The following is a 12433-nucleotide window of genomic DNA, read 5'->3' on the forward strand; positions in this document are numbered from 1 at the left end:
CCTGAATATGCTTGTATTTCTTAGCGTTTGATGAAAAACTGAAATACCCAAACTTCCCCAACCTGTCAAATTACAAATCCCAAATTTCTAACAATGTGCAAAATGGAAGAGGAATGAGTGAAAATGATAGGCTTATCGTGAGTGGAGGAACATAGGATGGGCAGCAATGAACTTGGAAATAATGGACTACACTCGAGCTGTTTTAAGATGCAATAGGCAGCACTGCACTACGCGGGGGTGGAGGATGGGCGACGCGGGGGTGGAGGTGGGGGAGAGGATGCCAATGCAGGGGTGGGAGTGGGGGAGATGATGCTAATGCGGGGGTGGGGACGGGGCAGAGGTCTGCTTCACGCGAGGGTGGGGACTTCATAGATTTCAAATGGGACGTTATTTGGCTTCGTACGTGACTTTTAGGTTGTAGGGAGAAATTAGTAATTTGGGAAGGATGTGCGCCAGCTGCAACAGAATATTGACTGTCATGTCAGAATTTTTCTACTTTTTTTAACTAATTCAAAAGTCAACAATCCAACATACTTCATACATCCAAACAACTCAAAATATTCTCAATGTGATCCACAAACCCACTTTAATCTTTACTCACAATTATTTGCAACACTTCTCAATACCTGGGAGTGGGGGAGATGATTGCCGATGTGGGGGTGGAGATGGGGCAGAGGTCTGCTTCACGCGAGGGTGGGGACGTTATCTGGCTTCATACGTGATTTTTAGGTTGCAGGGAGAAATTAGTAATTTGGGAAGGGTGTGCGCCAGCTGCAACGGAACATTGACTGTCATGTTAGAAATTTTTCACTTATTTTAACTACTTATTCAAAAGTCAACAACTCAACATATTTTATATATTTAAACAACTCAAAATACTCTCAATAGAACCTATAAACCTACTCTAATATCTACTCACAACTATTCGCAACACGTCACAACACCCAAACATAGCCTTAACTTACCAAAAAAAAATATCGTGAGTTTTTTTTTTTTTTCTGATAGATGGGACATAACTAAGTTCAAAACTTGCATGATCACAGTGTACCTTTTGGTGACCATAAACAACCTCTTTGAGAGTGCTTATAAAATGTTGGGTATCATCGACGATATGGATTTTAAATTCGAAAAAATCTATTTATTATTTATTTATTTTATCATTTTGTGATATTAAATGATAGATTCACAAGTAAAATATAATAAATAATTTTTAATCATTTAATATCATATTATAGAATAATGAGAAGATGATAAAAATTATGATGATGAATAATATTACTCTTTTAAATCCGGTACCCGATTTGTATGTAAAAAAATTACGGGCCAAAAACCACAAAGCGGGTTCCGAATCGAAAACTATTATGGGCAAAAAGGCCAAAAATCGGATTACGGGCCGAAAACCACAAAGCCGAAACAACGTGGTTTTATTCTTAATGTAAGGGTGAGTTTGGATATCAAACTCATCTTAACTTATCATTACAATTTTTTAAAATCTCAACACAAAATATAATAAACAATTTAGTTTTTTCAAATTCTAAAATAATAATAATATTAAAAAATAATATTATAACAATATTTTATCATCTCAATTCAATTCAACTCAACTCACTTCAACATCCAAAGACGCCAAATCTTCAGCCCCCACACACAATCCCTTCCGGCGACCTCTCTCTGTCTCTCTATCTCTCTGGTCCGTCCCTCCGTCCCGAGTTTCTGCCGCCGTTTCTCTCTCGCTGACGGCCTTTTCGGTAAGTGTCTCTATCTCCGTTAGAATGTTTGAAACGAGCCCGAGTTTAGAATTTGTTTGTTAGCATAGAAGGTTGGAGGAGTTGGAGCAACTAAAGGCCGAGTTTATTGGCCATACATAGAAACATTCACCCTTTTTTTCAATTGTTCCATTCAGTCATTGTGCCATTTTTTGCCCTTACAGATTCTTCAGTCCATTGATTCTTCTGCTGCAAGCTTATATAACACAGTTCACAACCGATCGCCCATCAGGAGCAAATGGCCATGGCTGCGCTCAGACGAGAGGGGAGGCGTCTCGCCCCTCTGATCTCCCCCCAATCAATCACCGCTGTCCGATCCTCTGTCATCTCTCAGTACGATCAAAACCTGCTCATCTCTGTCTCTGTGTGTGATATCATGCCTCTAGATTCAGATTCTGATTCTTATTGTTTTCTTTTCTGTTTGGTTGCTGAGAAAGACGTGGGAAAAAATGGTATCGAGATATGAAATGTTAAGGAGAATATCTTGCTTTAGCTCGTACTCTCTCGGTTCCAAAATTACTGAAAGACCAGATGATTCCTTGATTCTTTGTAACCAAGCAAAAAATAGGGGCTTTTTGGGTTGCATTGAGCAATAGTTTTACATAATAATTATATATATTTTACATAATATAAATATACATATACACGTTTATCTACAATCTGTTTGGCTTCTGAGCAAGCACCGGATAATGGAAGAAGTCTCACGCTATTGATTTTGAAACTGAAAACAGTGCGAAATTATGTATTTGAACGTATTGCATACTCTGATTTACGAGAAAATAGGGGAAATCGAAAGGAAATGATTCTTCGTGATCCTTTTTTTTTGTTTTCCTAGAAATTAAATACTCACTTTAATTAAATTGGATAGTTGTGTAGACATAGTTGAAATCGTAAATCCCTGGGAAGTCATATTAGTTGTATCAGATGAGTTGTATATGACAGTTGAAAAAATTCATCATCCTAATGAATGCACATGCTTAGAAAAAGATTAATTCTTCTCTTAACCTGCCATTTCTTAGTAACAAACGTGCCTTTTAGATATTTTTTGGTTGTCTCATGAACGTTGTATTTCTATTTCTTCGAGTAACTTCATCTTTGGTCCTTGCAAATTTGTAGGATAATAAAGTGACATATTTTCTTGACTGTTATGTTCTGTGTTCTTTTCCTGTCCCCCTTTACAAATTAGAATATTTGATGCGTAGTTGTTGGTTGAGGGAGGTTTATTTATTTTTGATAAGTGGTCAAGTGACATTTATTGTTGTGGTTATTACTGTTAGGCTTTAACTACTGTTATAGGCAGCTCTATAAAAGGCTCTTTTTTTTTTTTTTTTTTTTCATTTTCTTCAAACATAAGCTAAGATTTGATTATCTGCGTTTGTGCTAATCAATAAAGATTTCTTGCTTATGAAAAAAAAGTACTTCAATTGATTATCATGTTGTCAGTATTTTGGGATTAGTGTAAGTAATTTTGAAAATACCCTTTGGGAGATCTCTAATACTAGGTGAATCGTGCATGATGTGGATTCTGGAATTAGCACTTTCTATTCTTTATTATAAATATTTTTTGTTATTGGTTCTTCATTAAGTCAGTGGTGGTGGGCGTGAAAATAATCAAATGCTGGAGAGAAACAAGAGAAATTCAATTGACTAGCAAGATGTTTTTTGCATCACCCTTATTGGAGTCAGATGTTCACAATTTGTGAACCACATAGGGTATGAAAGATGCAATTTGTTTTTCTTTTTGGATTTCTGGATCACTAGTATTTGAAAACAGAGTTTATGCAATGTATTTGACCCAGCTGTTTTTCTTAATGGGTCAAAGATTCATGGAAAATAGAAGAAGTTTATGCCTTGTAGCAAATAATTATACTTAGTTTGACACAGTGATTTGATTTGAAGGACATTTTTTGTGTGTTGGATCTCTGGATGGAGAGAGAGATGGGAAAGATGAATTGAGATTTCCCTTTCTTTTCTGGACCTTTTAGAAGTTCTTAGCCTTAGATATGGACCTTTGCCTTTTTCTTCTTCCTTCTTTGTGTGGGGTCTTAGCTGTATAGTACTTATGTTGGGGTTCACGATATTCCTTTCTTTTGAATCAGTTTTATTTACTTTCTTTTGGTTGAGGTTGATTTTTTTAAAGGAATTTCCTTTTTTACATGAAACACTCTTTAAGCTCCAGTTATTCAAAAACAAAAATGATAGAAAGTTTTTAAAATTGTGTTTCCTATGATCTTATATTTGTTACTTTTTCCCAGTTTTGGTGGGAGTGGGGGGGAGGGGGCATCTTTAACACTATCGAAAAATTGCCAGATGACTACATTTCTCAGAAAATGCTGATTGTTTTTTCACATTCTAATGTCCTTGAACCAACCAATAGGAGCCATAGAGTTCAACATGGTCAAATCTGTGTCCTGTCACGAAATTTTAAACTTGATGCCAAAGTGTGTATGATCTGAGGTTTTTTGTCGCAGATGCTGTCCTTGCTTAGTGGTAAACCACCAAATGTTAACCTTGTTAGTCAGTTCTCTGGGTTTTGAAGGAAAAGAACAAAAAATTTAAATTATCTGCTTTCTTTTGTTGTTTTGCAATTAGAAAAGAAGCCTGTACTCAGTAGCTTCAAATTGTAGCTTGAGCCCTTCCCCTAATAATAAATTGTCTTCAAAGTGAAGCTTTAACAAATTCAAGATTGCTGATTAGAGAAACTCCCAATTTTGGTAAATTTTAGGAAAACATGGAATTTCATTGAAACTGGAGAATACACATCAAAGTTTTTGAAAATTTTTTATTCAAAGAATAATTGTTTTTATTCTCATCGTCTTACTGCTCCAATTTTTCCCCCCCCCCTTCAAATTCTTTGTATTCCTTTTGCCTTTGGAAGTACTAAATCAACTGGTTTGGGTGGGCAGGGAGCAGGCCCCCCTGGGATTGCGCTCAATTTCAACTCAAATTGGTAAGAATCACTGATCATGCAGTATCTGCCTTTCTTTACTGTTATAGACTTGCATTCTACTGCATTATAGTGTTACCCCCCCTTCCCGTAGGTTAGGAGTGTTACGTATTTTCGTAACTTTGCCTGGTAAAAGGACCCAACATAATAAAAGTGCCTAATTTATCGAAAATAAATTCCCAAAAAATAACAAAAAAATAGTCATGTAGAAAGAAAATTTAAGGCTGCGTTTGGATGTTGAGATGAGTTGAGTTGAATTGCGAATAATAGTATTTTGTGGGTCCCATTGAGATGGGTTTAACTTTTTTATGGGAAATTGAAAAAGTAATGGGTCCCATCAATGATTGGTTTGAGATGAGTTGAGTTATATTCAACAACCAAACACACCTAAACTAATATTTTAATGAAAAAAGACACTTATTAACTAAGGGCATGTTTGGATAATGCAATGAGATAAGAATTTTATGAATAGTAGTGAAATGGTCTGAGTTAAGATGCTTTATTGGGTTTTGGGAAATGAGAGAGAATAACTTGAATAAGAATATTATAAAGTTAATAAACTTTTTGAATATAATATTTTAATATTATTTTTGTTTTGAAATTTGAAAAAGTTGTATTGTATTTTAATTTTGTTTGAAAGTTCGAGGAAGTTTTAATGATTAGTAATGATTAGATGAAAAAGTTGAAAATTTGAAATTGGAAAGTGTTTTGTGTTTGAGTGATGTTTGGGAAAGAAATTATAAGAAGTTTTGAGATGATCTCATCTAACTCCTCAAACAACTCCTAAATCTGAAAATCCCTTGACCCATGATCTATGCCTAGCCGTCAGCTCGTCAACATTATCTTCTTTACCTAGACATTTTAAAAACACAAAAAAAAAAAAAAAAAAAAAGACAAACAACAAAAATGAGTTGAATACTCAATAAGTAGTATATTATACAATAAACATAATAAACACATGGTTTTCTTGAAAGCATGCATACTTAATACATATACGAACATAAACATGTAACATGTACTATGCATAACAAAGTTACCTTTCCCTTTATTCGCTAGCACACCATAACCCCCATACATAGGGTTGTGCATCGGTTCCACTGCCTGTGGCCACAAGAGGAACCGCTTAAGTGAACATACTATGGTGGACCACACTTAGGTCCATGGTTTGCACATCCACCCATAACTGCATTGGTACCATGCATCTCTTATGGCCATTCTTAAAGTTTATTTCATAATTTGTCTTTTATCTTTTTTTATCATAATGCATATAGAACTTCTACCTATAAAAAAAAAAATAAAAAATGATGCATATAGAACACATAATGACATAGCTTCTCGTAATCATAAATGAAAACATATCATGATGCATGTAAAACACATAATAAGATGACATTGAAACTAACTCATCATATCATAACTTGGTGCGTAAAAAGGGGCTTTCAATAAAGTTTGATACATACATAATACTTTAAAGGAAAAACATTGTTTATCATGTATGTAAGGGTATGATCATGCTACTTAACTCTTTGCTTCTATTGATAACAAACACGTCAATAATTACCTACTTGAAGTTGGCGGAAAAGGGTTGGACTTGATAGGATGAATCTTTTTTTTTTTCTTTCTCCTAAAATCGCAGAAGCTATCTAGGGTTAGGGATTGGTTTCCAATTATCATGAATTTAACAGCCAAAAATCAAATGGGCTTTGGCTAGAAAATACTTGGGCTTATCCATCCATATCTAGGCCTAATGGGCCAAACGTACTCCATTTTGAATCTAGGTCCATAATTTCATATCCAATCCTATCTCCTCAATACTAGATCCTCAAATAAAATGTATGGGTAATGGCCCAATAAAATAATCTTCCTTCTAGCTTTAACAAAATTGGGCTCATGGTCCAAACTTGTAAGGCCTATAAATTTTTGGTCTGTATGTTACATATGGTTCTATTTTTCGGATATACAGTCAGAAACCGGATGAAGAGTGTGAAGAATATCCAGAAAATTACAAAGGCAATGAAAATGGTTGCAGCCTCGAAGCTTAGAGCGATTCAAGTTAGAGCTGAAAACTCACGTGGCCTGTGGCAGCCATTTACTGCCCTTCTTGGCGACAGTCCCAGTATGTTCAATTTTTTATTTTTATTTTTTATTTTTTTTATCTATTCTATCCAAATACTCGTTTTTTCTTTTTCATCAAATGTTACTTTGAGTTAGTGACATCATAGTAGTTTTTTCCTTATATAGGTTTATGAGTTTGACCTCAATGATTTACTTGTTCTTTCTGCTTCTTTACGTCTTTGATATTTGTGCTTTTAGCCATACATTCTTCACATTTGTCTTCTAAGGGAGTTAAAGCACTACTCACTGCTATTGAGGCGGGTCACTTGCTTGAAATGAAATCAAGATTTAAGAAGAGCGGGGCGGGGAGTTAAAATGTCTTACTTGGGCAATCGATTACGACACTAAGGGAGGTAGTTCAAGTCGAGGGAAGACTTGAGGGAAGGCAGGAGTGTAGGTAGGGGTGTAGTATTAGTTTCGGGTGTAGTATGTAGAATGTAGCTTCTAAGGGAGTTTTGGGTGGTGTCTTAGTTTTGTGGAAACAAGGGATTGGGGTAGTTATAGTGATTTGCTTTGCTGTGGGGAGGAGCGTTTTGTCCCAATCAGGCTTGGTGTATATTAAATGGACTTACTAGTCATTAGGGGTACTCTATTATGGGCTAGGTGTTCTCTCTTGTATACACCTAGTGTGCTTGGTTACTCCTATTGATATTAATAAATTTTTACTTATAAAAAAAAAAAACATTTGTCTTCTCATCCTGCTGCAACTTTATAGGGAATATGTTTATGAGAGTGGTGACATAAATTTAACTTTCTACTACCATACCGTCATTTTCTACTAATTGGTCTGCATCTCCCTTTGCAGAAATGGGAATAATCCTACTGAATGTAGGGTAACAATGGCATTAATGGCATACGGGCTTCCCATGTTCTGCTACTTTCAAATGGTGTTATTCCTTGTCAGGGTTTCCAATGGACAATGGTGTTATTTTTAGGAGTGTTGACCGAAATAAGCCCCATTCAAGCTATATGTGCAAATCTCTTTTTGAAACTTTTTAATGTCATGACATATTGAAAGGAAATGGATGCCCAGAATGGATCTCTTCATATTTGTGCCAAAATTTTCTCCAAAATCTTTGTGAGAAGACACCCTGATATCCTTTTTTGTCTTTGAAACTAGTGTAAAAATTCGGTGGAAGTGCTTAAAAGACGGATCGAAAGGACATCCTTTGCATTTGTATTCAAGTTAACAAGTTTGGGCTTAAAATAATTTTTCTACTGATGTTCAGTTAAAATTATACTTTTAACTGAACAAAAAGTATACTTGATAGATGTACGGTTTCTATGCTTGAAATTAAGGGCCGGTTTGGATAGGCATATAAAACACAAACCATCTCATATGAGTTGTACGACTTGTTTTATCTGTGTATCCAAATGTTTAAAACCATGTTTTTAACTCATCTTGCTTTTTCTCTACACTGTACATATTTACCCAGACAATTTGAAAACTCCCTTCTGACACCCATCTCATCTCCTTCACGCCTACCCTTCCCCTTCTGACACCTAGACAATTAATGCCATTATATTGCATATATGCCTTATCTTGCCTTGATATAAGATCCCTTTTAACATATAAAATTGGGATTTAAAATATTTATAACTATTACCCAATAATTATTAAATGATTTTCAATTATTGGTGGGGCCTACCCTTTTATTAAATCCCAAAAAGTAAAAACTATCTCATCTTATCTCATTATCCAAACACACTTTTTAACAAACCATTTCATCTCATCTTAATTAAAAAATTTCACTACTATTCAAAATATCTTATCTCATCTCATCTGAATTGTGTAACCAAACAAGGCTAAGAAGACTGATCTTATTGCTTTTCTTTTTATTCTTTGTTTTTTCCCCTTCTGAGAGGTGTATCAATTTCCCTAATTGTGCTACATTTTGTTGCAATACTAGGTGTTGATGTGAAGAAGAATGTCATTGTTACCATTTCTTCAGACAAAGGTCTTTGTGGTGGAATCAACTCTACATCAGTCAAGACAAGCAAGGCTTTGAAGAAGTTGACTGCTGGTATTTGTTGGGGGGAATTCCTTATGTGTTATTATCATAGATTGGTTGCTATCTGAAAGCAAATATATCTCTACTGCTGCAGGCCCCGAGAAAGAAACAAAATATGTTGTTTTGGGAGAAAAAGCAAAGGCTCAATTGATACGTGACTCGAAGAAGGATATCGAGTTATCGATAACTGAGTTGCAAAAGAATCCTTTGAATTATACGCAGGTTAATATCTGTTCTTTCCTGCCACCATATATTACAGAAGTATTTTTCATTGTTTGTTTACATATATGTGCATGGGATTTTAGAAGGCTTATCTTATTGTTGTTATTATGTTGAAGCCTAAAGTTATCTTCAAATAAAATTAAGTATTGAATGCTAGGAGCATGGTTAAGAAGGTTTTTCTGACTTTAGATCTTACATGCCGAGGTTTTCTGAATTTCGGTTCACATTAAATTTGCACGCTAGATTTCCATTTCTTCTCGAGGCATTCCTTAAATGGCCGATAAATTTGAGTTTTTAAGTGGAATAAGGTCCCCCTTTGTTGATCTTTTTTGTCTTTTAACTTATTTGAAATAAACTTGTTGGCATATTAAATTTACAAGTCTGTATAATTTCACAAGGAGAATGACTTTTCCTTGTGTTCCATTCAAATTGTTGTCCTTTCAGGTCTCTGTTCTGGCAGACGACATTTTAAAGAATGTTGAGTATGACGCCTTGAGAATTGTCTTCAACAAGTTCCAGTCAGTTGTCTCATTTCTTCCCACTGTGGCAACTGTTTTATCTCCTGAGGTGATGGGAATGCTTCGCTAACTTGTTTTGTGTTTGGTCCCTTTCCTTGTTCTGATTTTGGTTTCCTAACGTTGTTGATGCTAGGCTGTGGAGAAAGAGGCTGAATCTGGGGGAAAGCTTGGTGAACTAGACTCTTATGAGATTGAAGGTGGTGAAACAAAGTCAGAAGTACTCCAGAATCTTGGGGAGTTCCAATTCTCTTGTGTAAGCCATTCTTAGCTAAAAAGATTTCTATGTTTGAACTTTGAGCATTAGTGGGGACAGGATTTACTGTTCTATGTAACAACAAAATAGTCTTATGTAAACTTTGAATCTTTAACAGTTGATGTATAGAAGTTTAATATCTAGTTTATCGAGCATGCGTAGGAGTTGGCAACATCAACCAAGTATCTGTTGGTATCTGATATTTTTCTAATTTTCTGAGCAGTAGTACCCAGGCAATATTCGTACTGAATCTAGCTCTAAGGTCCGCTTTTTGAAATAACTGTAATGTGTCGTTGAATTTAAACACTTCATGGGCTTTTAGGTTTAACAGCTACTTCTTATGTTCGGAGGATTCCCTATATTTGGCATGTGGTAGATGTTGCTAGAAAAGTTTCAGTTATCACCTTTTCTCTATGAATGTTTGAGTTGCCAAGCAGCAGTGCTATGCAACTACTGTGTCAAAATGTCAATATCTAAAATGTGTGCCTTTCATTTTGGTAATGATCCCTGTTGATTTAATGAGAAAATTTTCAATATTTCCCCACAGGTCTTGTTCAATGCGGTGTTGGAGAATGCGTGCAGTGAGCAAGGAGCAAGGATGTCTGCTATGGATAGCTCAAGCAGAAATGCGGGGGATATGCTTGATCGACTCACACTCACTTACAACAGGTCTCACTCACTCACAATCACCCACCCGCCCACACACACAAAAGCACACGCACATACATACATGCACAACATCCACACACCAATCTCTCTCTCCCCCACCCCACACACAAGGCATGAGTTTGGGTAAAAGCAAATTAATTGAATTATTACCTCTGATTCTAGTACATTGTAGAGTGTGAAAGTCATCTATTTTATTTGTTGTTATTTCTAATTTCTGTTGTTTTTCATATTGTTTGGGACAGAACTCGGCAAGCATCTATTACCACTGAATTGATTGAGATTATATCTGGAGCATCAGCCCTTGAGGGCTAATTGTAGAAACCCTACTTGCAATTTATCAGACGGTGACGAAATAACATGGAAGTGGGGGCTTTCCTTGAATTCCATGGTGATAGTTTCTGAAGATTCTTTTTTTGTCAAACTACTCCAATAATTACCCAGGGTCAATCTCCTTACTGGGAGTGTTAAATCATATTTTTTGATTGTTTTAATTGAATTGTGAGTCGGTTTGTTTTCAATTATGTGCCTTAAAACACCTAGGAGTTGGCTCAAGTGGTAAAGGCCTTGGTCTTGGTGGTAAGCTCCCTCCAGGTTTAAGGTTCAAATCTTCTTGGGGTAAACAATTTCTAGGAGTTATTGATTGGTAGAACTTCCCATTGAATTACTTGTGATGTACTTGCGGAAAACTCATTGCACTCCCAGGATTAGTCACAGCTTTGTTCTTGAACACTCTATGCCAATAAAAAAATTTACTTGCCTTAAATTTTCTCTTATCTCTAAAACACAAAAAGTTCATTCAATTATGTGTTGTTTTCTTCTCTTACAAGCTCTGTAAAGAGAATGCCGGATGTAAAGTACATAACTACAAATCCTCATATTAGATATTCATCGAGTATGGATGGCATAGAAGTCTTATTCTTAATTATGGAAGCATTAATCTTAATTGACATCTCGTTCTATGATAGAATGAGAGTATCATGTGTCCATACTTAGAGAGTATCTAGTAATTACTTTTGTGAATTTATATATATAATTTATACAACCTTCTCGTTGGCGGAATGAGTGTAATTTTGGATACAAATCTAGTAGAGGTTTTGGTGCATTATATCTTCGACTCTCTTGCTAATACTGATGGACTAGAGTAGAAAACCCCTGTCCAAGCAAATCCACATTTTCTGTAGGTAGAGCTACCAGGAGAAAAATCCCAATTTCTTTGTTGATTGGTTAGTAAAACTCGTTGTAAGATGGTGGTTGACACGATCTATTATTGGTTTAACTTTTCTAAGACTTTTTGTATACCATCTGTACAGCTTTATATTATAGGGTATGCCCTTGTGATTTCTTAATGAAATTTAACTTACCAAAAAAAATATATCGTTTAGTTTTTTTGGTACATGGGACATAACTAAGTTCAAAACTTGCATGATCACAGTGTACTTTTTGGTGACCATAAACAACCTCTTTGAGAATGCTTATAAAATGTCTTGAGAAGAAGTGCCATTGATGACCGTAAACTGTGAAACTTATCCCTTTTATTTTCCAAGGATTAGTTATTGGGAGAGCTGGCGGTCTATTTGATAATTCCTGCCTCCATAAGTTTATCTTATGGTGTTGAAAATTAAGGAGAATGAATGCCTGAATGAGGAGATGGAAGAGAAATATTGAAATGTAAGTTTACTTTGATGCTCAAACGTCAAAAGGTTTGGCTGTATTGATCATTAAACAATTACATTGGCTTGTTGGGTTGTGGGGTTGTGCAAGCAATCAAATGACAAGTACATTTGCTCAAATGTCAAATGATTCTCTCTCATTTATTTTAATAGTTGAAATTTTCTCCTTATAAAACATATAATAAGTGATAAATAGTAAAAATAAAGTTATACAAGCTCTTTGTTGAAATTCAATTTATTGGATAAACGAATGAAAATCAA

The 12433-nt window shown here is 35.3% G+C and overlaps 1 protein-coding gene across 1 annotated transcript; it reads left to right on the forward strand.

The window, feature by feature from the left end:
* Nucleotides 1–1592: 1592 nt before the first annotated feature.
* On the forward strand, nt 1593–11265 carry LOC108994195 (ATP synthase subunit gamma, mitochondrial). The gene is made up of 10 exons (XM_018969316.2): nt 1593–1748; nt 1931–2099; nt 4673–4716; nt 6677–6829; nt 8739–8852; nt 8935–9062; nt 9507–9629; nt 9714–9833; nt 10381–10502; nt 10745–11265. Exons 2-10 carry the CDS (start codon nt 2005–2007, stop codon nt 10812–10814), a joined length of 969 nt encoding a protein of 322 aa, XP_018824861.1. The 5' UTR covers nt 1593–1748; nt 1931–2004; the 3' UTR covers nt 10815–11265.
* Nucleotides 11266–12433: the final 1168 nt, after the last annotated feature.

This window comes from Juglans regia, chromosome 2, assembly GCF_001411555.2.
Source record: "Juglans regia cultivar Chandler chromosome 2, Walnut 2.0, whole genome shotgun sequence".
NCBI lineage: Eukaryota > Viridiplantae > Streptophyta > Magnoliopsida > Fagales > Juglandaceae > Juglans > Juglans regia.